The 27685-nt window shown below is 35.8% G+C and overlaps 1 protein-coding gene, 2 long non-coding RNA genes and 1 pseudogene across 3 annotated transcripts; all 4 read left to right on the forward strand.

Annotated features, from left to right (window-relative positions):
- The first annotated feature begins 4910 nt into the window (after nucleotides 1-4910).
- On the forward strand, nucleotides 4911-5900 carry LOC127148428 (ATP synthase subunit a-like; annotated as a pseudogene).
- Nucleotides 5901-12411: 6511 nt separating this feature from the next.
- Nucleotides 12412-17930, forward strand: LOC127148438 (uncharacterized). Its single transcript, XR_007819427.1, has 3 exons — nucleotides 12412-12632; nucleotides 17044-17102; nucleotides 17683-17930. It is a non-coding gene; the product is annotated as an uncharacterized LOC127148438 (long non-coding RNA).
- On the forward strand, nucleotides 13907-16587 carry LOC127148437 (uncharacterized). Its single transcript, XR_007819426.1, has 2 exons — nucleotides 13907-13972; nucleotides 16277-16587. It is a non-coding gene; the product is annotated as an uncharacterized LOC127148437 (long non-coding RNA).
- On the forward strand, nucleotides 14769-16587 carry LOC127148436 (uncharacterized). The gene is made up of 3 exons (XM_051082035.1): nucleotides 14769-14895; nucleotides 15692-15775; nucleotides 15914-16587. Exons 2-3 carry the CDS (start codon nucleotides 15755-15757, stop codon nucleotides 16232-16234), a joined length of 342 nt encoding a protein of 113 aa, XP_050937992.1. The 5' UTR covers nucleotides 14769-14895; nucleotides 15692-15754; the 3' UTR covers nucleotides 16235-16587.
- Nucleotides 17931-27685: the final 9755 nt, after the last annotated feature.

Here is a 27685-nt window from a genome sequence, read left to right on the forward strand (position 1 = left end):
TCACTTCTCAAACCATTTAGTGTGGAATTCGAAAAGAATTTGAGAATTCTTTGATAAGGATTCTCATATTACATTGAGTCTCTCCTTTCGTTTTGAGTCGAGTTATTTCTTTAATGTTCTCCTTCTAATTGGAAGAATAAGGAATTCGCTTGAAAATTCTAAGATAATTATTCTCACCTCTCCTTCTTAGTCGAGCTACTTTGCACCTTGAAGATGAATATGGATTTCTGACTTGTCCGGAGGTGAATATGGAATTGACTGAGTTCCACTCCTTTGAATTTAAAGAATAAGGAAGGAATGAGCTTGAAAATTCTTCTCAACTCCTACGAAGCCTCTATTTTGAGTCGAGTTATTTCTAAAAATCAAGGGCTCTCATAAATTCGGTAAGGAGTTCCACTCTCAAATTCTTCGATAATTCTTTGATCCTTATAATTTTCAGTGGAGTTATTTCTAAAAATTAAGGGCTCCTTCATAGTCGTTTCGCTTCATGCTGGAGGATAGGTTCATATGGATTTCTGACTCATTCGCAAATTCTTTGCTCCTTATAATTAAAGAAGAAAGAAGAAAAAGGAAAATCGGCTTGAATCTTTTTAGTAGGTTTGAAAGAGGAAAGCAGGCTCAAAGAATTTAAGTTGATAAAGGATAAAGGTTTGAAAATGTGAAAAAAAAGCATCAATCATATTTCATTGATCCTTCCTTAAAGTTTCTTAACCTTGGACGTAGTAGAAGTCCTTCAGACTGACGACTTTCTTCTTTTTTCCTTCTTTCTTCTTATATCCTCTTATGATTTGAAAAATACTCAAGCTTTTCCTTGAACTTCTCACTTCCTTTACTTACCCGATTTCCTTTTTCAATAGTAGTTTCTGAGAGTCCTTCAGACCTAATTAAGCTAGGGAGGACCAAAGAATTTGCGAAAAGAAATGGAAAAGTCTGAGATGTAGGCTTGGCTAAAGCATCTGGAAAAGTTAGGGCTCTTAACCAGAATCGATAGAAAGATAAGGGCTGCTGCTATTTCCGCTCTTAGTCTGTTGAGGTTTCAGCCTCAATCCCAGTCTCACCCTATCTTTTTTATTTTGATTAAGACAAGATAGTCTCTCTAGCCTGAATCTCTATACCTATACTTACTAAAGGATGAGGATGCGAACCCGTTCAGAGGCTCCGAAGGAGTTGAATTGAGTTCCATCTTTTTCGATAAAAGAGGTTTGACCGTTAAGTGGGAATATGTAGGCTCAAAGAATTTGAGAATTCCACTAAAATGAGAAACTCTATTCTTTTTTTCTTCCTTCATCTTGAATAGTCAAATAGAGAATATACGACATGCTAAAGTTAGCCTTTGCTTTGACTTTCTTTTTTTTTTTTTTTTTTTTTTTTGCTAAGAAGTCAGTAGGTTGTGCGCCAGCCATACATAGCTTGAACTGTGGTGGCCACAATGCTACGCTATCGATCCCCAAGACGTCTTTGCTTTCATCTTCACACCTGATCCATCATTTGAACTTCCTACATTCACTCCCGAAATTGAAAGAGGAAAACTGGAATTGTAACCTCCCGGTCTGCTATAAAAGTCAGCCTCACGGTGTGCCTGATTGTCGAGTTTGCCGTCTCCATGGCTTTCCCTTTTGCAAGCTGCTCCTTATCGAGTGTCGATCTTCACTTGGGTCGGCTCTGAGGCTCTACCCTGGCTTTTCATTATTTGCTTCCTCCCACTCTTTTTTTCTCATATCGCGCACGCATCTTGAAGAGTGGCTTAGAGTACATAGACGAGGCGGTCCCGATATTGAATATTGAATAACCTCCTGCTTTGGAACTCCTTGACTTCGGTTGAACAAACAAGGTTGAATCTTCTGAAATCGTAACATAGGCGAAACCCGGCAGCCCGCCCAGAGTTTGACCTTCTCCAATCCTAGAAGGAAAAGCCACTGAACTTTCCTTCCCCTAGCGGGCAAGAAAACTGGAAGGAAGATGATTAGGATCTCACGTGTGGCAGCTGTTGGAATAAACTCAAAATCCAAGAGGTACCTAAAGAAAAAGGAAACTTACCACTCACTGGTGAAAGAGGAGAAAAGACAATTTTAGGCCTCAGGGCTGGAATGCGGTAGGGTCTTCAAGCCATTCCAACCCCACGCTCTTATCTCGAGATTCATGGGTCGTCTCGCGAAGAGAGAAGATTTGAACCTTCGCATCGACTTTTTCTCTCAGTCTCAATCACGCCTTCCCTATCGCAAATTCCTCTTTGGTCGAGTCGCTCAGCTGCTTCGCGTATTATTATGATAGTCTTGTCGGGGCATGCTGCAAGAGCATAGGTGAGTGGTAAGTGTAGGAGGCATGACCAAAGGGCAGCTTGTGTAGTTCCACCTTGCATCATTTAGATCTGCAGGGTGGCGGTGAAGAAGCGTCACAAATAGGGTTCAGATAAAGGGTCGTAGGCTTAGTAAGGCTCGAACCTACAATATCACCGTTATGAGCAGTACATTTCAACCAATTAAACTATAATCCCTCATAAAAGTCGAAATCAAAGACATCAATGAACAAAATAGTGAAAGGATCATATTCTATTTTGATGTCGTAGGACGGGAAAAGCAGACAGAGAAAGAGAGAATGAAAGAGAAAGAGAAGCGAAAGATGGAGCGGGAAAGAGAAAGATAGAAGACTAACAGAAAGATGTCTGAATGATGATGCTTTGAGTACTCTCATGAAACAACAAAAAGAATGAGAAAGAAGACTGACCGAAAGATGATCTTTCTCATTTCATGTGTCTTGCAAAGCCTCTCCTTTGAATCTATGAAAACATTGCTTTTTTCCCCTATAGAACTCCTTCGATCATTCTTCTCAACTCCTACTCCACCTTGGACTGATTTATTCCATCTAATTTCTTGGACCTAAAGTGGATAGTCGGACAGAAGTTTTAGTTCCCTCTTTTCTTTAGTGGATCAAAGAGGTCCGAACGCTAAGTGGGAATATGTAGGCTCAAAGAATTTGAGCGGAGGCCTCATTGATTTTCTACTTTCAGTGGATACTACGAAGGAGCTTTCTTCTTGATTATCCCACTCCCTCTTCCTATGGGCGAGCTACTTCCGTCCGTCTTCAGTCGTAGTCTGAAAACCTTTGCCTTTTTATTCGCTACGTGGCTTTCAATTCAAACCTTGAATTTAGTGGGTTTCGTAGGTTTTTGCTTCTTTTTTAGCCTTTATTCATTGATTCAGTCGAGACCTCTGAAGGAGTCATGAAAAGGAATATGAACTTGTCCGGAGGACTCATGAAATTCCACACTAAAAGGGGTCCTCAATGAAGAAGTCGCATTTCTCAAATTCTTTAAGCCGTTTAAGAATAAGGACTTTTGATTTCATTCAACTCCTTCTACGTGGAATATCGAGTGGAGTGGAATAACGAGGTCCTTCTACGTGGAATATCGAGTGGAGTGGAATAACGAGCACATGGTCTTGCTCTCATTACAGTAAGAGAGAAAGGGGTGCCTCTCCAGTCTCACCTTTTGCCTCTTCCCAAAGGTCTCACCAAGACCAAGGGCGACTTCAAAGGCAGGGTGTGTCCTGTACGAGCAGTCGATGCCTCATCAAGCTTCTTCAACCCTTTCCTTTGTCCTCGGGCTGATCCTAGTTGGCGCCTACCCTACCTTTCAGCCTCTTCCCATCCTCTTTTCTATATTGATTTTAGAGTAAAAAACGAGAAAGATAGTGGTTCAATCTCATATTTTGACTTTTCCTTTGGAAGCCCCCACGTAGTGGTAAAGAGGAATGTTTTCACGGATGAGAAGCCCTTGTTCATTGAGGCGTTTGAGTTCTAACCTCTTTCTGAAATTAGTCATTTCCACTCAAAGTCTTTGACTTTATTCTCATTGAGGCCAACTTTCTCTCTAATGTCTGAGAAGTCAAAATACTATATTCACTTTCTGACTAAACTTTCTTCTCTTATGTATGGTCTAGGTGATAGCTTAATGTGAGCCCTTGTTCATTGCCTTGATAGGCTTGGAGTTGATTTCACTTTTGTCTCTTCTTCATGCTTGATTTTCTTCTTCTTCCTTGCCTCATGGTTGTCTTTTCATCTTTTTTTTCAATCAAAAAGTGTGAGGATCAAAGAATTTAAGATGTTAGAAGGTACAAAATCAATGGGTGCGGGAACTGCTACAATTGCTTCAACGAGAGCTATTATTAGTATTGGAAACATCTTCAGTTCTTTGATCCATTCTGTGGCCCGAAATCCATCATTGGCTAAACAATCATTTGGTTATGCAATTTTGGGCTTTGCTCTAACTGAAGCTATTGCATTGTTTGCTCTAATGATGGCCTTTTTTATCTCAAATTCGTATTCCGATCGAAAAGGTTTCAGTCTCACATCTTGAACATTAGAAAGTCGTCCCTCTTCCTATGGTTGAGCTACTTCCGTACCTCATCTGGAGCTTTTGATTTGTCCATATGAACCTGTGGAATTCAAAGCTCAAATTCTTCAAGAATTCTTTGACTTTATTCATTGATTCAGTCGAGACCTCTAGAACTCCTTTAGAGTAATTGAATTGTCCTTATTAATTTCAACTTCTACTCCACCTCTATCTGAACTGGTTCTACGTAGCTTAATTAGTCTGAATGACAGGTTCATATGGAATTTAGATTCCTTCAGAGTGGTTCAAATGCTCAAAGAATTTGAGAAAAAGAAAGTCACTAGACTTGAAAGAGGAGGCTCGACTGAAAGGAGTCCAAGATTCAAGCTGAATTGATGAACAAGGGCTCGACTAAAAGGAGAGAAGGAGGCTCAATGAAATATGAGTTCGTTTGTCATTCCACTAGAAAAAGGATTCCACATTCAAGAGGACCGAACAATAGCCTGAGTCGAGTATGGGAAGCGGGCTAGTCCCAAAAATGCTCATTCCTCTGACGTTGGGGCTCACAATGAACCTTATGACTCTAACTCTTCTTAAAAAAAAGTGTCTCTATATATATAGATTATTCTTGACTTATCTCAAGCAATGTCCATCCCATGCCTTTCTTAATTGGTTGGACCAACCCAAACTGCGATTTTCGAGAAGTCTTTCTTCATTTTTCTTGAAAGAAGCAGAACTACATGGATGAAATGAAAAGTGTTTCTGACTCTGACACCCAACAGCCCACTTGAGCAATTTTCCATTCTCCCATTGATTTTTATGCATATAGGAAACTTTTATTTCTTATTCACAAATCCATCTTTGTTTATGCTGCTAACTCTCAGTTCAGTCCTACTTCTGCTTCATTTTGTTACTAAAATGGAGGAGAAAACTCAATACCAAATGCTTGGCAATCCTTGGTAAAGCTTATTTATGATTTTGTCCCGAACTTGGTAAATGAACAGATAGGTGGACTTTCCGAAAATGTGAAAGAAAAGTTTTTCCCTCGCATCTCAGTCACTTTGACTTTTTGTTATTTCGTAATCCCCAGGGTATGATACCTTATAGCTTCACATTGACAAGTCATTTTCTCATTACTTTGGGTCTCTCGTTTTCTCTTTTTATTGCTATTACTATAGTGGGATTTCAAAGAAATTGGCTTCATTTTTTCAGTTTTTTATTACCCGCAAGAGTTTCACTACCATTAGCACCTTTTTTAATACTCCTTGAGCTAATCCCTTATTGTTTTCGCGCATTAAGCTCATGAATACATTTATTTGCTAATATCATGGCCGGTCATAGTTCAGTAAAGATTTTAAGTGGGTCTGCTTGGACTATGCTATGTATGAATAATCTTCTCTATTTCATAAGAGATCCTGGCCCTTTATTTATTGTTCTTGCATTAACCGGTTTGGAATTAGGTGTAGCTATATCACAAGCTCATCTTTCTACGATCTCAACCTGTATTTACTTGAATGATGCTACAAATCTCCATAAAAAATGGTTATTTATTTATAATTGAACAAAAGCGAGGCTCCGTAAGGCGCAAAGCAAACCGACTGTTCAGAGTGCATTATGAAATAACTCAACTCAAAATTAAGAATCAAAGAATTATCGAAGAATTTGAGAGCGAAAGTCACTATCCCTTATTATTCTTAGGTATGAGTGCATTATGAAATAACTCAACTCCAAATGATGAGGAGAGGGGCGAAGCGAAAGTAATTATCCTTATTAGGTGGGAGCCCTTTCTTTTTTGAAATAACTCGACTCCAAACATAAAAGGAGAGACTCCGCTAGGAGTTTCAAGCGAAATGACTTATTCCTTATTCTTGAAGGAGCCCTTGAGTTTCAAACGAAAGGACTCCAAACATACGCTTCTTGAACTATTCCTACGAGCTTTAGTAGTTTGAACACGTCCATGGTAGTTTAATTAGCCAGAATGAAATAAGTGACTACTATCTATGATTGGCCAGCATGCAGTATAGAAAAAGGATAAGCAAGGCACGAAGCGAAGCGACGGAAAGTTTGCCTTTTAATGTCGATTCTTTCAACCAAAGATTCAGGCAGAATGTCAGCAGATGAAAGGATAGACTCTGAAGAAAGATAGAAAGCGAGATAACTGCTCCGTGGGAAACTCTCTTTCATTCTAATACCTTTTCTAGTATCGTTATTTCATTCCTCTTCTCGCTATTTCCAAGCGAGAGTTTTTCCTCTAAGAATTTGGAAATATCTGATGATAGAAAGTCTTGCATTCTTTTGCTTCATTCTAGATTTCGATAGGGACACACCCATTTTCGAAAGAGAAGGGTATCGAAAGTTCTTCTTAATAGAAAAGAAGAATGAGGTCATGATCGAAAGCGAATGTGGTCCTACTTTTTTCATGGTGACGTCCTGCAAATGATCTTCCCAATCTGAGTTGATTAGGAGTCTGGATTTCCATTTCCTTCACTTTTCTCATCTTAGACCAGTGAGAGCTCTTTGTCAAGATTGGAAACTATTCCATTAAGATAGGTGAAGGCTATTCAGCTGCTCAAGAAGACTAGCTTTGAGTTGTTGAAGGAATTCGTAAAGCACTCAATTCCTAATGCAGGCACATGACCCTCTCCTTTTAGTCTCGCTACTTTGTCCCCCTCTCCTCACTCACAGGACTTGAGAATACTCTCATTGGTGTCTGCCCTTTGCTTTAGTAAGCCGCACCTGCCTTATTACGGCCGAAGGGCATGACACTGTCAAAAATCTAGAAATGATATCCTTGGCAAGGCTATCTTATTATATCCATTATTAGAAATGATAGGTAGATTCAAAAAATAATGAACAAGGCTAAAAGAATTTAAGAAGATGGAATTAGACTGAATTCATTCTTTAAGTCAATCCTCTATAATATATCTACCCTTCCCATTTCTTGAAGATTACTATAAAAGGAATCAAGACGATTCTCCAATTGGTATCCTTGGCAAGGCTATGCCTCACTAAATCTTCCTACTTATCTGCTATGATTCAAAAGATTTGAATGAGAGATAGGATACATGATATTTGTATCATCTGGTAAGGTATTATATCAAAATGGAATGAGGTTTTCTTTTCCGTAGTGGGAATATATTAATTCTTAACTATTTGATCCTTCAATGGTATCTAGATAAAGTCAAAACCTCATGAATTTCCATACTTCTAGACTCAATCAATTCGTTTAGGAATAGATCTTTGGTAACTGGCAAAGAATCTAATTTTGATATTTAGAAGATTGTAGTTAGAGGAAGGAGAAAGGAATCAAAGCCAAAGTGTTTATATTTACCTATGATTCTCTATCTTCTTTCTCATTCTTCTTATGCTCAAAATCTCCTAAGAATTTGCCTCTTTGGTCTCTCTACCTTCTTTCATTCTTTTTTCTCTTTTATCTTCCACATCTAGACTTCTCTTTTCTGATACTTTACCTAAAATCTCTATTCACGACATCTTGGCTTTGCCTTGGGATTTTTCTACTCTCTATTCCCTTTTTCTGACTCCTAATGATTAGTCAAGGAGATGGTTATTACTCTGATATATGCGTCTATTCTATTAAGATATATCTAATAGATCGAGTATATGCTAATAATACCCAATATGCTTTGTCTTGGAAGGTGATATAGTAAGATAGCGGAATACTCCTGACTTAGGAGAGATGAGGCATGTCATGGGATATCTCAAGTCCCCTTTGACTCTTGCAACTATCTAATCCCTAGTCCAACTTGCCTCATACAAGGCTGCTTAATGCCTCCGCTTTGTCCTAGGTGAATAGGATACCTTGCCCAGGCTTACAATGGCTTGCGGACATTCTACTTCCTTCTTTTAAAATATTTGAAAAGGATTGGCTGAGAAGTCAGAAGGAAAATCACAGGTGGGGCTAAGAAGAAGACTGAGAAAATAGGATTGTGGAAGAAAATCAATATGATGCCCGTGAGAAAAAATATTCTATTGGTTCGAGGCTGAAGACTGTAGCCAAAAGATGCCTTATCTATCACGAGAATAGGTAAAAGATCTTGACCAAATATCTTGAGATTGCAAAGTACCAAGCCAATCTCAATTTGGAAAGACGAAAGGAAACCTGTAAACTAAGAGGAAGGGAAGAATAGCTCGGGTAGCCTAAATCTAGGCTAGGCTACCATTTCCTTTTTTAGAAAAAGATCACTCCGTCCGAAAGAGAAAAATTCAGTTGACTACCAGTTCTTTATTAGTAAAAGCAAGTTATTGTATCGGCGATCTCTTTCTCTCTTCCTTTGAAAAAAAAGGTAAACCTTTCTAAGTCAACCTATGATCCCACTCATACAGTCGTTCAAAGTGTGTGGTGTCGTATTTGCTGGCTAAGAAAGGGCGAAGGACTGATACACAAGTCTCACTTGGCTGACCCAAGAAAAAAAGGTGATAATCTATTTTGACGAAGACGGAAAAAAAAGAAGATGAAAATGAAGAAGGACCTTGGCTGATTTCCTAGCTTGGACCAGATTATATGGAAAAGACTGGAACTGGATAGGGGAGTAGAGGAAAAAGTACTTGAATTGGCTGCAAAAAAAGTGAATGAAGAAAGAAGCAGGAGTTGAAAGGAAGAAGGAACTAGAAGGCAATACGACCAGACCGTCCCCTCACATATTAAGGATGTACTGATTCCAACCTAAAGAGAAAGTTCACTCTAGCTTCACACTTGCTGTATTTTCCTGGTCAGACTGAGACCATACCACTATTTCACTAAGAGCTCTCATTCTTCAAGAATCGAATTCGAATAGAAGTTAAAGGAATTAACAATTTTTCCATAGGGTAGACACCGCTTGACTTTCTTTCTATTGCCTTCATGACATATAAAGGGCCCACGTAACTACTTTTGAATTCTTTTTCTATGGTTATAGATTAGGGGAAAAAAGAATAAGAAATATACATACCACGCAATCCTAAGCTGATTATTTTGAGCTAGAAGACAAATCTTCTCAAGAGGAAGAGGCATAATAGCCATCAACCTCTTAGCCCCTACCTTTTGTCTTTACTCCTTTCATTTCATTCCTTTCCTTCCTCTAGAAAAGGACTACTCTCCTACCTCCATCCTTAGCTTAGACAGAAAGCAATAGCTAGCCAATGTACTAAATGTGCAAGACCAGAAAATTTCTGTCCTTTGCAGGTTTCCTCTAGTAGAAATAGGGGAATTTCTATGAAATAAAATTAGAAATATTGAGGAGATCCCAAAATAAAAATAAAGAGACCGAAAATCTATTTTCAAAAAAAAATGAATAAGGGGAACCATGGGAATGGGGCCTTCGCGAGTAGGGAGCTCACTTCCAGGCCGGCTAGGCTGACAAGCCAATTCTCCTTAGGCAACTTTGCTCTCCTTTCTCGTTAGATAGGCAGATTGGGTGACCATAAAAATCGATATGTGAAGGGGAGAGGAAGAATGGAGTAGAAAGTTCTTCTAGAGGAAATGGAAAGCCAAAAACTTGAATCTGTCTTATCCTTTGAATTTATAATACCTCTCTCTCGGATCATGAGCTAGGAATTCCCCATGTCTGTAAGAGTGAGTTCAGGGTAGCATTCTCTCTCTTCTCGCTTATCTTATTCTCTCGTCCCCACATCTAATTTTGTATATGTATATGCCCTCTGTCTAAGCCCAATTCATTTCCTTCTCGTGCCAGTCTAATTCCCTAGTAGAATGAGTTGATTCCCCCTATTCGTCACTCTCTCTTGTGTTTCTTTTTTCTTCCTTCTCGTTATCCAAAGACTAGAAAAGAACTTTATACCAGAGTCAGATTTGCGCTCCCTTGATCTTTCTTCCTTGAGACTTCCAGTGGGACTCATATAGAAATAAGGAATAATCCAAGCAATAATCAAATGTCATCTCCTTATAGTCGAGCTGCTTTCGCTCCTCTCATTGAGCTCTTTATTTCTTCTCTCGTCTTCTTCCATAGGTTATTTAGGTTCTTGATTTCTTCCTTTTTGTAATGGATGAGAGACTAAAATTGGAAACTCGAGACGAAAGGTCAAGTGCCCATCCCATCTCAAAGAGGTTTGAGGTTAAATCCATGAAAATTTTCACTATGTGAATAGGCAGGCGGAGTTAGAATTCTCTCTTTCGAATCCCACTCTAGGGTGCAAAGCTGCAATAGGCTTCACCAAGTCTGGAAGACAAGATCCAATTGAGAAAGTCTATCCTCACGAGACAGGTATTTCTCATATCAAAAGAAGTACGAAGAGTGATCACTCAAAACTCGACCAATCTTTCTCGGGACAAAAGCCTCCATGGTAGGGGCAAAGAGATTCTTTTCAATAGTAAAATTCAGTATAAAGTAGGATAGCCTCACCGCCTAGCGATAGAGTAGAAGAATGATAAGGCAAAATGAGAGAACGAACATTCCTAGTAAATGAGTACGAAAAGCATTAGTGAAAGACCCAGACCCATTGAGTAATCCTAATATGTGGAATAATAGGATCTCAACCTTCCTTTTTCTAATGAAGACTAAACCATAAAGGTAGCCTTCAAAATTAGTATATGTGGATTCTCTCTATCTTGTTGTCTCGGTTTTGGAAGACTACTTTATATCAGAATATCTGATTAAATTGCTAGGTCGGGCATCCAAATCTTTTCGGACTAGACTACTAGAAAGCTATCGCTTTCATCATATGAAAGACGAGGCTAGGTAAGATAATGGAAATGTATAGGACTGCAGAGCAAGCGAAAATAGATTAAAGAAAACACATGTTAGAATTAAATAACATTAGCCTTAAAAATTAAAATTTTGAGAACGATTATTTGAAATGCTAAAAAATATGATCAAAGTATAAAAAAAAAATTGGTAAAAAAAAACCTATAACTTTCATTTTTGTTTCTTCAATTTATTTGTGTGAAACAACGTGCATATTATCTTTTTTATAAAGTTTTAATATTTTGAAAGTTATATTAAAAGAGGCAAATATTTCCAAGTAAAAAATCAATCAAAGAAAATAATGAAAAGATTTCACTTTTTTTTTTTCAATTTTCTTAAAGTAAATTTGACATTTTACTTTGTAACGCCCCAAAATTTAGGAATTTAATTTTATTATCTTAAGTATAATTTTGAGATTTTGGGTGTTATTTAAATGTTGAAGATTTTATCTTATGGAGATTTGATTCTATTGAATAACTGAAAATATCAAATTTTTGTTAAGTTGAAATTTATGTTTAATTTGTTTTGGTTATGTATGTTTGGGGATATTTTTGGACTTAAGGACTTAATAATTGTATTGTGAGAATAATGTAATGATTTATGAAAATATAGTTTGATAAGATAAAGATGATTGGTTGGTTGAGAAGAGAGATTATGTGATTTATTTGGGAAAAAAAGAAGATAAAAAGGGAGATTTGGTGGGTTTTAAATGAGGAGAGAAAATTTGTTTTATTTGGTTGAGTTTGGAGAAAGAGGAAAAGGAAAAGAAAAATAATAATTAATGCTATTATTTTGTTTAAATATGGCATAGGAAGTTGTGTTATCTCCTTCATTGGAAAAAAAAGGAAAGAAAAGGAGAAAACCCTAACCCTAATTCCGCCGTCGCCACCCCCTCTTGCAAACCGCCACCGTCGCCGCAACCGCCGTCAGTCCGAGCTGATCGACTTCATCAGGCGCGTCGCCTCCGTCGTTTGAAGTCGCGCTGCCGTCATAGTCGAACCGTGCGCAAGCGTCAGCCGTCACGTGGAGCACATCACGCACGACAACGCTTCGTCAGCCATCGCCTCCGTCTTCAGTCGTTCGCAGCGAATCGAGTCGTCCGGCTTGCAGTAGCAACATCGTCGCCGTCTTTGTCGTTGGTCTTATCTGTCAACGAACCATCAGCAGGCGTAACCCGAGTCAACCTGACAACAGCCGCCTGAGCCGTTCGAGCCGCGTGTGCGAGTTGTGCCTCCAACCACACGCAAGTGTCAAGTCGAGCTGCACGTGCGTTGTTTTGCTGAGTCGTGCCTAGAGTCTACCCGAGTGGAGCCACACGTGAGTCCTTAGCTGAGTCGACTAGCTAGTCCCTTCCTCCAGCTGAGCTGCCAGTCGGTTTTCCCCCTCCAGTCAAGCCAGTTGAGCTGCCAAGCTTCTTTTAACCCTATTTTTGACCCATTTTTCTTGGTAAGCCTTGGTATGCTTGATTTGGTTTAGTCTACCCAGCTAAGGTTTATTTTGACCTTAACTAAGTTAATTGTTGGATTAAATTGACTATAGTTAACTGGAAGCCGAGCTGGGAATTTGTCCAACTAAGTCTAAACCGAGTTAGGCCTTGATCTTGGGTAAGTTACTTCAAATGGATTTTTGGACCCTTAATTCTTTAAAGGTTAAATTATTAAATTTAGTTTTTATAACTATCACTAGAAGAAATCTGGTCTTTAATGTCGGGTGGAAAAAATGAAAAATAAGCTTTAATGTCGGTTTTCAAAAGGCGGATGTTTAATGTCGGTTTTAAACCGACATTAAAGCTTTATCTTTAATGTCGGTTTAAAACCGACATTAAACATCATGTTTTTTAGAACCGACATTAAAGGTCTTTTTATTTTATTTTTTATTTTTTTAATTTTGTAAAAAGTTGAATTTTTCTCTCTCTTACTTTAGTCTTTTCTCCTTTCTTCTCTACCAAACCCTACACTTTACTCTTTTCTCCTTTCTTCTCTACCAAACCCTACGAAGGTTTTCTCTCAACATTTCTTCCCTTTCTTGCTTTCTCAATCTCATCACTTTCTCCCCTCTCTTCTCTGATCAGTCGCCAACGCGTGTGAACTCGTCGCCGTGCTATCATCGGAGGCAGCTTCTTCCGTTGCCGCATCGCGCTCGTGCCTCACGTGGAACACTTACCCTCCTCACCACCGGCACGTTACCGGCTCGATTATTTTATGAATGTGAAATCATAGTTTCATTACGTTTCTCTTCTGATTTCAATTCTTCAAACCACGAAGCTGTATCGTGGATTTTAATCATGGCTAATTGGATCTCCTCCAAGCTTAAAGCGGCCGAGAGCATTCTCCAGCAGGTGGGTTTCCCCCCTCCCCCTTTTTTTCCTTCTTTTGTTGCATTTATGAGGATTTGGTGGGAGGTTGTGTGGATGTTCGATTTTCTTTTGTTTTTGCGTTGTTTGTAAAGTTGTAGATCCGAAATTAGGCGTGTGTTTTGATTTTATGGAGAATTGAGCTGCGGATTGTTGTGTTGATAGTGGAAATTGAATGTATGTTTTCATTTGTTTCGTGTCGAGGTTGGTTTTGTTTATTGTTTTTGTGAAATGGATGATTTAGATCGATCAGGAAGCGGCGGAGTCGCTTAAAAAGGGGGAAAGGCCTCCAGCTGTGGATTATTTGGAAGCCGCTGGAAAAGCTGGAGATATTTTGCCTTTGAAGGATCAACTCAAGAAGAAGAATCAAGTAGATAATGTGGAAAATTGCGAAGTGATCTAAGTTTGAATGTGAGTAGAAGCCAGGATAATGCGATTTCTGCCTCATCAAAACCCTCGCCGTCGTCAAAATCACCTACTCTAACGGACAGTGACTAGACCGAACTGCTCGGTAACTTCAATCTTTCTTTTTATTACCATGTAAATTCATGGATTGTCATCAACGGATATAGTTGTCCATTTTGTCGGAAGGTAATTTTTCCCCAAAGTTTTTTGTTGAAATTTTCAATATTATTTAGCTAATGTAGAAAGTAGGTCTGTTTTAAAATTTCAACTTCGTTACCTCTTTCAATTGTATTGCACTTGCTAAACATTCCTGAAAAGCCTCCACCTTTTTTTTCCCTCTTAATGGAAAATGTCATACCAATTTTGGAACTTCTCAATTTTGTTAACATTAACATCTGTGGAAAATTTTAATTTCAGGGGAGAACATTCCAGTTTTGGCTTGGGGTACACGTGTTCGAATTGCTGCTGGCGCAGCTCGTGGAATTGCTTATCTACATGAAGATTGTAAGTTTCTTCTTTCAGACATTGTTACTGACGAATATTTACCGTGAGTTGGTCCAATAGTTACAGAATGTAAACATAATGGCTTCCAACTAAATCTATAGGATTAGGTAGTAACCCTTTGAAATTAGTTAAGGTGTGAGTTAAGGTGTGCATAAAGTCGGTTGAAGTTTGAAGACATATTTATTTTAACAAGTGACTTCTATGATGCTCGACTTTGATGGTCATTCCACTTCTTATACATGCTGCTTCATTAATTATTCATTCTCATCATACATCCATTGTTATGGTGCTTTGGTTTTAAGAAAATCTAGTTAGATATTAGTAATCTTCAGTCTTCTATCCAAGCGTTTAGTTTCTTCTTTGACTTCTCTAAGTATTTTTCAATATCTCTCTCAGTATTATGGTGATTCTTACCAGGTCATCCTTATCGGGCTATATTTAACAAAGTTTTTTGTTGCAAACATTGTCAGAAGGCTTTGCTATGATTGGTCGTCCAGGCAGGGTTAGATATTTTCAAATTTCTGGTCTTCTTAGATGATGAATTGACTGAACAATCAGAAACTGGCCGGAAGAAGAAGAAGCGTAAGACTACACCTAGAAATGTTGTAAGTTTCCAATATCGATCTTGAGTTCATCGGGGACTATGTTATGCTGATATCATTGTATGTTTATGCTGTGAAATAGTTTGGATTATAGAATTACTTTAACTAACTGAAAGTGTATAAGTAAAAAGAAAAATATGACCTCCATTTGTTTTTTGTTAAAAAGGAAATTATATTTATTTTCTCACAATTTCTTTATGATCTGGTTAATCTTTTTTAAGGAAACATTTGAATTATTAGTCAAATTTCAATCATAAAAACAAGTTCTTAAAAACTATTATTTTAGAAGTTTTGATAACATAGGAAAAAAACTCATGGGTGGAAGTAATCTTTAGAAGCAATTTTCAAAATTAAAATAACCAACCATGGCCTAAGTTACCTTATAGCAAAATTCTCAAGTAAATTTCAGTTAAAATATGATTCTAATTTGAATGGTGGGGGGGGGGGGGGTGGAAACCATAGTTCGCTTGAGGATTTGGAGATCATTTGTGTTAGTGATCGAGAACAGTTTATAAAAAATTTAAATGCTAAAATTCATTGAATGGTTGTAACCTGTTAGTTGCCAATTTCATTACCATATCAGTGACCATGCCCTTTTCTTGTCTAGAAATTTATTAAGTATGCAATTCTATTTATTTTTTGTTTTCTTGTATTCTTGAAACAATCCTTGTGCAAATTTATTGGGAGGTTCTGTTATTGCAAAACACGGGAGAATGGAACTAACTTATTCAATGGTGGGCTTATTTCCTATGCCACTATGTAAATGTTCTTTCTCCTACTCATGTAATCTTATTTTCAGATCCCAGACCATCTTCTTCCAAAAGTGGCAATTGTTGGAAGGCCAAATGTTGGTAAATCTGCAATGTTTAATAGACTTGTTGGGGTAATAATCTTTTTTCTTGATAGTCCTATAGCCCTTTGTACTATTCAGTTCTCTGGAAATGAGATTTAAAGCTTCCAGTACTACTATTACTCAGACAATATTGTTCCTTCTAAATTAGTCTTTCTGTTGGTACCCTAGGGGAACAGGGCTATTGTTGTGGATGAACCTGGTGTTACTAGGGATCGGTTATATGGTAGATCCTTTTGGGGGGACAATGAATTTATGGTTGTGGATACAGGAGAGGTTCTTTCTGTCTCGAAAACACAAAATGATGTTATGGAGGAATTGGCTATCTCGACAACCATAGGCATGGATGGAATTCCCCTTGCTTCCAGAGAAGCAGCTGTTGCAAGGATGCCGTCAATGATTGAGAGGCAAGCCACAGCAGCTGTAGAAGAAGCATCATCATCAAATTCAGTTTCTGATATTTTGATATTTCTACTAGCAACTAGGTCATAACATTGTTACTTATCAATTCAACCATCTTGATGTCTTTTACAGGGAGTTATCACTAAACAAATGACTGCAATAGAAGAAATGGTTGCAAGTGAGTACAATTAGCCAGACCCTCATCTTTGTGACAAGATCTTGAAGTTGGTCATTTGTGAAGCGTTCTACTTTGCTATTAGTTGCAGTTTTAGTTATTGCTCTCTCAATATATTCTTTTTCTTTCTTTCTTTCTTTTTTTCCAAAGGATGATCAGTGTAATAATTAAGCCTCATAATTTCTGTGTTTGGATCCAAGTTGTATATAAATGTCACATTATTAAGATTTCATTTTGTATATGTACAAGTAAAAGATTTCATTTTTAACTATTTGGTGTCATACAAAATGGACAATAATGCAAGGATTTAATAAAAATAAATTTGAAAAAACGACATTAAAGACAGCTTTAATGTCGGTTAAAAAAAAATTAAAGACATCTTTAATGTCGGTGGAAAAACGACATTAAAGATGTATCATAAGTGACATTAAAGACATATTTAATGTCAGTTATCCACCGACATTAAAGATGAACCGACATTAAAGGCCTTCAATAACACCTTCAAAGATGTCGGTTTATAACCGACATTGAAGGGCTTTAATGTCGGTTTATAACCGACATTAAAGATGTCTTTAATGTCGGTTATAAATCGACATTGAAGCCCAACCGACATTAAAGCCCTTTAATAACACTCGCAAAGATGTCGGTCGCCAAGCGACATTAAAGGCCTTTAATGTCGGTTTTAAACCGACATTAAAGGCCAAATTTCTTGTAGTGTATTTAGGACATCGCTGCTTGGAAGGCGTGATTTTACTGTTAAATTTTGATTGATCTAATCTCCAGGTAAGAGATTCTACTACTAGACCTACGAGTGGAATTAAGAGATCGCATGTATTTTTAGTTATGTATATTGATGATTAGATTGCATAACGGCATGACAATTTAATGATGATATGATATGACATGATGACATGATATGACATGATGATATGGTATGACTTGATGATGTGATGATGATTTGTTACGTGTATGTTATGGTTAGGGTGTATGTTAGCTTATCCTATTAGAGTCGTACCTGCATGGGTGTCCTTCTGGATCACCACCTTTTTAGGACTCCGCAGTCCGATGGGATCGTCAGTCTGGCATTAACATAGACATGATTCGAGTGATTCGACGGGATCGCTCGCAGCCCAGTGTTTCCTCCGGGTACACTACAGACTAGTTTATCCTGAGTGTTCCTTTAGGATCACCGAAGACCAGTTATGTTCCTCCAAGATCACATGTTGCACGTGTTCGGGAACGTGCCAGTTTTTGGGTACCACTTTTCAGGACTCTAATAGGAAGTTAACAGGCACCTAGCAGGACTAGTAGTGGGCCCCTTACTGAGTATTTTAAACTCACTCTTTCCATTTCTATTTTTCAGTCAGAGGCAGAGATAAGAGCAAAGGCAAGCTGGCGAGTGACCAGAAGTGATCGTGGCGAGCCATAGGGATCTTTTGCTTCCGCTTTATGTCATTGTTCAGATTTTAATGTTTGCATTTTATTTTATTCTTTATTTGTTATTTTATTTCTTTAAAACTAGATAGGGCCCAAGTTAAGATTTTATTTTTGTACTTATCTCTAATCACATTTGTTTATGCTTTTAAATGAAAATTTTGAGGTTTTGTTTTATTTTTACCTAAATTTTACAAATTTTATTTATCTTTTAAATTTGTAATGGCTTCGACTTAGTATAAGGAGTTGGGTCGTTACATACTTGATCACAGCCAACAAATTTGACTAATTAATCAAAAGAGAGAAGCTCTTAAATCACTATATGTTTAGAGTAAATAATTAATTTAGATGGTTTCGTAAAACTTTTGTCAGTTTTGTGTATTAACTTTTGTCAGTTTTGTGTATTAACTTCCACTCTTTATCTCATATAACCACATTGTTATCCATTTTATCTCGTTAAAAATTGTGATTTCTTTATAAGAAGTTACACTATTATTAAGTTTTTTTTTGTCTTATTTAATAAATAACTACTAAATGTTTTAATGTTATTGACTTTTTGCAACTATAAAATAAAGAGTGGAAGTTTGCACCAAAAGGAAAAGTTTTTGTTAGAAAAAAAAATATATCATGGATAGTATTATACTATGCTCTTATTCCATCATTATATCTTTTTACTTGCACGATCTAACACTAAGAGTCATTTCATCATGATGCATTACAATCATATGTTTATAAACAGTACTTATATGTATGTTATAAACTGTTGACTAGTATTTTGTTTAAAAATCTCATTAGTCATAGCATTTAACTATTTCTTCTTGAAAATATTAGTAAATTTTATTCACTTTAGAATGATGATTGTTGCATTGTAGATGAAATTTCACATGCGTAAATCTCACGCTAGTAAATAACTTCAAATAATTTTACCATTCTCTCTCTTTAGAAAGATTAAAATAGTCAAAGTTTTTACAAATAGTTCAGAAGATTTCACCCCTCATTCATTATTGGTCGAAGTCATGGAAGAGTTCCCCAACCAAGTGTAAGTAATCAGAAAGGATGTGTCAAAGTGTTAAAAGGACAAGTAGCAAAGGTTTTAAAGTCCCTCACTTAAGTTAAAGATAGACCAGTAGCAGGGGCATTCAAACAAGTGAAATTGGTTTAGAACCAAGCTCCAGATGATGTTTCTCCTCACCCACATGCTCTTACTTTTAAAAAGCTATTAGGTTTGTCATTGGTAGACTGGACGGCATACCTGATACAAGATTGTGGTCAAGCTCCACCATAAACAAGCCATTTGAATGACTTAGTCTCTACAACAAATGAGAATATCGATAAGAAGACCTTTGAAGACACAAATCTCGAAGGAAGATTATACCAAAGTTTCTAGAAGAAAGATTGTGTATAATAAAGGAAAAGAACATTTATGAAGACATTGAGGTGACACAACTATGTCTAGTCTTAGATGTCATTCGTTACTTCACCCAAGTTGAAGATGCCAAAATTTGGAAAGTATAATGGGGGCGACTACCTTAACAGTCATTTCATCATGTACGACTGAAGGATGTCGGTCCACTTCCAGGATGACAAATTTTTTCTCCACTTTCAAGAACACCTAATTTAATACTATGTGATCTCGTGATAAGGAATGTATTCTTTATTAGGTATGAGGTATGATGAGGGTGCTACGAAGGTGTCAACCTAGTTGAGATGTTCTAGTGCGCCAATTAGTTGTTCATAAAAAGATAGGCTAATTGGCTCAGTTACTCATTGGTACATGTAGTTGGATATCTCTCAAGTGCACAAGTCTTGAAATAGCACAAGGAAATTATTAATTTGGCTTAATACCGTTTTAATCTCCAGTTTATAAAAAATGAGGCATTGGACACTTTTAAGGAATATGCCTAAAGATGTAAAGATAGTCGATCAGGGGCAACGTTCAGTTGATTGAGTAAGGATATTAATGTCACTAGTGTTTTATAAGTGTTATGAATGCTACATACTACTATAAAATACCCTTTACATTATGACAATGAGAGAAAGACTTGTAAGCGAATTTTAAAAGAGAGAGGATTACAAAGGATGCAGAAGTAGAAGTTAGCATCATTAAAAGCAATCCCACTAAATGAAAAGATGAAGTGCATGAGGTCAGCTCGGGGTAGAGCATTATCAGCCATGTGTCACTACCATCATTTAAACAGGTGATCTATGAAGAGGAAAAGTCAAATAAATGAAGCAAAGAAATGACAACAAAGCATTTGACCCTATCGTCTTTAGTAATGCAATTCAATCTGATGAGTTGGTTTCTCCCTTCTTGCAAAATTTGGAGCATCTCAATTGGAAAAAAGAACTACCTAAGACTGCAAGAGAAATCGAAGATTATTTTCTATTGGAATAGGGCAAGACCTTTATAACAGGCACACCTTTTAATGTCTTGTTGAATTGGATGACATCTTGACAGTCGCATGCATGTGTTCTATTCTCCAAAATAAAATGGATTACTGGTTTAAATGTTTTTTCAATATTATATTTATCCTTCCTATTTGTCTAACATGAAAGAAAATATATGATATTATTGAAGACTTTGACATCAAATTAAGGTTGGATTTCAAATCTCCATCTCTTATTCATGAGAAGAGGAATTAAAATATGTTGTGCTTGAGACGTTGAAATAGAGAACAAGAGGATTATTCAACTAACAAGTCAAAATCTTTATTTTGGAAGTGACTAAGTTGTAAGATATCTAATAATCATTAGTTTTGCTCGTAAAATGAATTTAACAGGAGTTTTCCTATTTTTATCAAAGACCATATTGGGTAGTCTCCCCTAATTTAATATATAGGGGGAGACTAGCTTTCTTTATCGAAGTCCAAGTATCGTCCATCTGAGTAAGACTGCATTGCAAAGTATAGGATGTTTGTCACTATTACTTGCATAAGAGAGCCAATTCTAAGAAAATTCACTCTTTCAAGATTATAAGACCCATTATAGTTTTTCACTTATGAAGAGTTTCAAGATTGAAGGACTTTAAGATCAAGATCTAAGTTACAAGATTACTGACTTTTATAGACTTACTTATTTACCATCGGTCTTAACGACTAGAGATGGTGTTTTATTTGGTTAAATAATCACTCTAAGGAGATTTTCAAGGCAATTTAGAATCGATTACGGCTCAAGTTCATGATACCTAATAGCTAGTTTTGGGAAAAAGTAAACCACCTATTTTGTATGCTTTGACTCGTTTTCTTCTTTTGAAAAGAATCTAAAGAATGTTTAAAAAAAGAAAACTATTAAAATAAGCATGTCATAGTATGTACATACATACATGCATTCATGAATAACATTTATCTTTTTGTTTTTAGCTATGATGCACTTGTTTATCCCTAGCTCTAGCATTTTATTTTGTCATGTGACGCTTGTTTATCCCTGACCTTTCACACTTCTTGTTGTGAAGGTACTTGTTTATCCCTAGCCTCCAACATTTTATTTTTGTTGTGATGGCGCCTGTTTATCCCTAACCTCCAGTGTTTCATTTTGTCATGTGGCGCTCGTTTATCTCTAGCCTTTGACACTTTCTGTTGTGGAGGTGCTTGTTTATCCTTGGACCTCAGAGTCTTATTTTTGCTGTGATGGTGCTTGTTTATCCCTGGCCTCCAGCATTTTATTTTGTCATGTGGTGCTTGTTTATTCCTAGCTTTTGACACCTTTGTTGTGGAGGGCAACTTTACCAAAGAAGACTAATGCGAGCATATAATAAGAAAGTGCATCCCTAAAGCTTTCGAGAGGGAGATTTGATATTAAAAAGAATACTTCTGTTTCAAAAGGATCATTGAGGAAAATGGACTCCTAATTATGAAGTTCATTCGTAGTGAAAAAAGCTTTTTCAAGAGAAGCTCTACTTTTGACTAATATGGATGGCGTTGAGTTAGAAAATCCTGTGAATTCAGATTATATTCGAAGATATTATGCATGAGATCTTTTCTTAGAGGGTTTCGTAATGTTGAAAGAAGTCAGGGGTATTTCTAGGAAACTTACATTTAGTTCTTAGAATGTTATTTCCAGATGTGTAAACTTTCTCTCACCCCTCTCTTTGTACTCCTATTCCAAGCATTGTTGTCACAATTTTTTTTTCATTTCTTATTATATTTATTAAACATATGTTTATTTGACAATCTTTTCTTTTATCCTTTCTAAAATATAGTAAACATTCATGATTCATCAGTCCATTATTCTACATTTTGTTAATTAGCAAGGATTCAGTACAACTTATTGTATTTGCAAACCAAGTAAAAGCTATGATTTTCTTTTGAAAACATTTAAGGAAATATAGGTGTCTACAAGTCCAGACAAATTTTATTATGATGGGAGTTATCGTAATTGGAAGTCTACATCTTAAAGGGATTCACGTTTTATGATGTCCAAGGACTAAACAATATTGGATCTTTACAACATAGTGCAGTCATTCGCAGTTTTGATTCAAAGAGTGGCAAATTCGGCAACTTAAAAAGCTTTCATGATATATGTGTTTTATTCTATCCGGTGGTCATACTGATCAATTGTTAAGAGGATTGATGAATGGAGCACTGAGCTATTTATTTCTTTGGAAATCACAATATTTTATTTTGAAATTAAATTTTTACCTAGTCCAAAGTAGGACGAGTCCAATTTTTATCAAACCTAGTCCTGGAACTAAGGTTGATGACTTTTCAAATTTGGTTAAATTGTGTCCAGATCTAAAGCTGAAGCCAAAGCCTGTCTATCAGGTCCTTTACTTATCAAACCTAGTCCTGGAGCTAAGTTTGATGTCTTTTCGAATTTGGTTAAATCGAGCCCAAATCTGAAGTTGAGGCTGAAACATGTCTATCAGGTCCTTTATTTATCAAACCTAGTCCTGGAGCTAAGGTTGATGTCTTTTTGAATTTGGTTAAATCGAGCCCAGATCTGAAGCTGAGGTCGAAGCCAGTCTATCAGGTTCTTTATTTATCAAACCTAGTCCTGGAGCTAAGGTTGATGTCTTTTCGAATCTGGTTAAATCGAGCCCAGATCTGAAGCTGAGGCCGAAGCCTGTCTATTAGGTCCTTTATTTATCAAACTTGGCCATAGAGTTAAGGTTGATAATCTTTTTTAGTTCTCACTCTAAAAAAAATAAAATTTGGTCCAAATACTTTATCTATTTCCTTTGTCTACCTTTAAATATTTTCAGGATAGACAAAGGGGGCAAGCTGTAGATACCATATTTTGGCCATCTATTTTTTATATTTACTTTACTTTATTTTATTTTATTACTTTATTTTTATTAAATTAAGTTGATTTAAATTTAAATTTATTTATTTTAAAAAAACAAAAAACAATAATTAAATTTCATATCTCCTCCCTATTTTCTCTCAACCACTTCCTCCTCACAAGTCCCACGATTTTTCCCCTCCCTCTTCACGATTCTTCCCACTTTTCCACTATCACAAACACGATCCTCACGATCTTGCAATCTTAAAAAAAAAGCTGAAAAAAAGAGGGAAGGAGGAGATTTTTTTAGAAAAATGAGAGATCAGTTAAAAGGGTGCAAAGCGAAAAACTATTCTGCCAAAAGGTAAGCTTTTTCTTTCCATCTTTTCCCTTTATTAGAACGTAAATTGTTCTTCCATTCTTCAAATTTGTTTTGTTTTAAATTCGTTAAATTGATTTTTAACGAGCTTTTGATTTTGTTAGGTTAGACTAATTAAATCTATTCCTTCATCAAATTTTGCCTAGTCTGTGTGTTTAATTTTTTTAGGTTTATGGTGTTTTAATTTTGTTAGGTTTAGACCAATTGAATCTATTTTTTATTAAATTATGCCTCTGCTTTGTATTTTAATTTTGTTAGGTTAAACCAGTTGCATCAAATTTTGACTAGGCTATACTGTGTTTAATTTTTTTTAGATTTAGGGTGTTTTAATTTTGTTAAGTTTAGACCAATTGAATCTATTTTTTATTAAATTATGCCTCTGCTTTGTGTTTTAATTTTATTAGGTTAAATCAATTGAATACCAATAGAATATTGTTGCATCAAATTTGCTTACTGTGTTTAATTTTGTTAGGGTTATGGTGTTTTAATTTTATTAGACCTAGATCGTTTAAATACCATCACATCAAATCTGCTTTTGTGTTTTAATTTTGTTAAGTTTAGGTTATTTGAAAATTGTTACATCAAATTACCTATGTCCATTTGATTTAAGTTTGTTAAATTTAGGGTTTAATTTGGTTGTTTTTACTGTTTATTAAATATGTTTGATATGGATTGATTAGATTTGTTGAATGGCAGAATACTTATTTCACCACTGTATATTATTTACTTTCCAAACATTATTTCTCAAACTGTATATATTTCTAATGTAGCATATTATTTCCAATATTTTATTTTTGAATATGTAGATATTATCTCCAACTTGTATTATTTGGCAACATATATTGTTGGTTGTATTATTTGTCATATTTGCCAACTATTTTATATTGTATTATTTATGGGAAAGAGTAGTGTTCATTTATGTATTTTATGGTTAAAATCCCATAAATACATAAAATTTCTCAATTTTTAAAAATTAATTAGTAAATTATTTTTAAAGAAAGTATATCTAACAATTTTATATTTTAGAATGGGATTGAGTAGTGTTTTTTTTTTAATTCATTAATTATTTAGATACATGAAATTTTTCATTAAAAGCCTATGATGGAAATCAAAATATCAAAGTTTGATATTTTAATATTCTTGAGGTAAATAAAAAATCTTTTTAAATAAAAATTAAATTCTATTTTTCTAATGACTCTCATGTCACCCATATGATCATCAATTCAGTTTTTTTTTCTTAGATATGAATTGATAACCATGGGACATTTAAAAAATATCAAATAAAAAACTTTGTTTTGTGAATCTCTTTAATTTAGTTTAAAAGATAAAATTTAGTAATCATTTTTATGGGTGTGGTAGGGTGCTAATACCTTCCCTACACACAACTAACTCCTGAACCTTAAATCTGAATTTACGTAGACCAATTTTTTCTTTTTGGTGACCAATCACACCTTAATATGATTGGTGGCAACTCCAAACCTTTTAAATATTAAATATTAAATGATTGGGGATGTCGGTCGCTCCGCGTCGCGATCACGTGCGACATCGTGTTTCAAGTTTTTTATTATACTTGGTTTTGAAATATGATTAATCGATGTTTATGGTGAACGAGAAGGTGATTTCCTTAAGGCTACATGAATGTGTTTCTGTAGCGCAACCTACAGTTGTTAGGGGATTCTAGGGCTAAAAGAGGTCATGACCAGAGATTCGAGAACTTGAGCCTAGGTGAGGATGTGGATGGAGGATTGTGATATGGCTTCGAGCCTAACTTAACCCATGGTGGGTGGCTTTATGTGCACATAGGAGCGAATATGGAGGTTGTTACTATGGTAGGTGCTAAGTATGCGTGAGCTCCGTTTGGCCACATGTTTCTTTGTGGATATGCATCACGAGCTATTCTAGGTCGTGTATTTAGTATGCTATCATGGTTGGATTGGATGAAGGTTGTTACTGTGGTAAGTGCTAAGTATGCGTGAGCTCCGTTTGACCGCGTGTTTCCTTATGGATATGGATCACGTGTGAGCTATTTAGGATCGTGTATTTAGTATGCTATCATAGTTGGATTGGATGGAGGTTGTTACTGTGGTAGGTGCTAAGTATGCGTGAGCTCCGTTTGGCCACATGTTTCCTTGTGAATATGGATCACTTGTGAGCTATTCTGAGTCACGTGTATTTAGTATGCTATCATGGTTGTATTGGATAGAGGTTGCTATCATGGTGGGTACTAAATATGTGTGAGCTAGTTTTGACCGTATGATTCCTTGGTCATGTACGAGCTATCATTGGTCGTATATTTAGATGTCTTACCATGGTTAGATTGAGTACAAGTTTGTTGGTTTGATTGGTTACTATGTGATAACGATGTTTCAACTATCATTTCATTACTGATGCAAATTTATAGATTTTCTTTTTTAGCATATTTTATGAGTTTTTACTTCTAAAAATCTGTGACTCATTGAGTTTTAAGCTCACGTTTTCAATGTTCTCCCCCCCCCCCCCCCCCCCACAGGTAGCTGTCAAGGACCAAGCCATTATTGAGCTCCCCGTCATTTATTGTAAATTTTTATTCTTATTGTATGTATTTACTTAAGTTTTGTATTGTATAATGGGGTGGTTAGAAATAGCGAGAGTCACGCTAAGGTCACGTGTTTTGAGACCCCTTTTGGACTGTAATTATTTTATAACTAATATCTAGTTTGGATAGAAACTCTGACTAAGACTCTAGAATTGTCTAGATGAGTGTGTGGTGAGACACACTTGATGTTATTTAAGTTTGAAAAGCATAGAAATATAATTTTCTTCTACTTTCCAGGTGTGGTTAGTCCGTTTTTCAGGGGAGACTCTGTCGAAATTTTTATAGAATTTTTTTGAAAAGTGCTTTGCTAATCTTACATTGGAAAAGGAATGTTTTTAAAGAGTAGATTCACACCACAATCTATGTTAGAGTGAAAAACCTAAAATGAGGTGTGTCACTCACATTTCTTACTCACATCATTACACTTATAATAAACTTTAAGTAGCTAAAAATTCAAACACAAGAGTTAGTTGATGAAGAGTGGTAATAAAGTTCATGATAAACGATTAAACAACTTTTTTCATTATAATTATTGTAAAGAGGGAGATTGTACCTCTCAAGAACATAGTTAGTATTGTCTAGGAATGTTCAAAAAAATCAATAACCCGACCAACCCAAATTATCCAACCCAAACCATAAGGGTTAAGTTAGGTTAAATTTTCTATTGGGTTGAGTTGGATTAGAAAATTGAAGAAAAAAAGTTGACTCGAGTAGCCGGGTCGTGCAAGTAAGAGGTCGGGTTGACCCCAATCAAACCCGATTATGTAGATATATATATATATATATATATATATATATATATATATATATATATATAGGTTTTAGGCATATGTATATGTGTGTGTGTGTGTGTGTATGTATGTATATACATAATCGGGTTTGGTCGTTTCTACCCAACCCCTTACTTGCACGACCCGGCTATACCCGACTCAACTTTTTTTTTCTTCAATTTTCTAACACAACCCAACCCAATTCGGGTTGGTCAAGTTATCGATTTTTTTTAATACCCCTACCACCAACTCTAATTACCACCAATGACCAACTCTAGTGACCACTATAGACGACCAACTCTAAACAACTACCTTCAAGAACCGCCTAAGGTAACCACCACTACCAACTCCTATGACTAATTCCGACTACCACCAGTATATCATAAAACTTTAACGGCAATCATTTTGATAATATCTAAAATTTTGCTATATTTTCACCAATTGTTTTATTTACACTAATTTCTCTCATATTTTATAAATATCTCAAAACTATGAGTCATACTCCAAAAATGTGCTGGACTCAAAGTTACTAATCTAGTGAAAAGGTTGTATTAGCATTTGTTCAATGGGTAAGGAATTCAAATTATGCTTTACATTTTTAGGTTTACTAAGTCAAACAATATATATATATATATATATATATATATATATATATATATTTTTTTTTTTTTTTTTTTTTTTTTTTTTTTTTTTTTTGAAAAAGGTCTTATTAAGTAACAACTTGAGGTGGGGGATTAATTAGAACTCAGGATCTCTTGTCTTCGAGAACATACAGATGTAAGTTGAGCTAAGCTTATATTGGCATCAAACAAATATTTGGTAAAAATTATTTATATTCTATTTCTAAAAATTGTTTTTAGATTCTATGATCCAATTAAATGCAAAGTTTGAAAAATAATTTTTTTTTATTTTTTAAGTGTACCAACTTTAGAATTTTAACATTTAAATGTATAATTATATTAAGTATAAATAAAAAAAGAATTAGAAA

The sequence above is a fragment of the Cucumis melo genome, chromosome 3 (genome assembly GCF_025177605.1).
Source record: "Cucumis melo cultivar AY chromosome 3, USDA_Cmelo_AY_1.0, whole genome shotgun sequence".
Taxonomy (NCBI): domain Eukaryota; kingdom Viridiplantae; phylum Streptophyta; class Magnoliopsida; order Cucurbitales; family Cucurbitaceae; genus Cucumis; species Cucumis melo.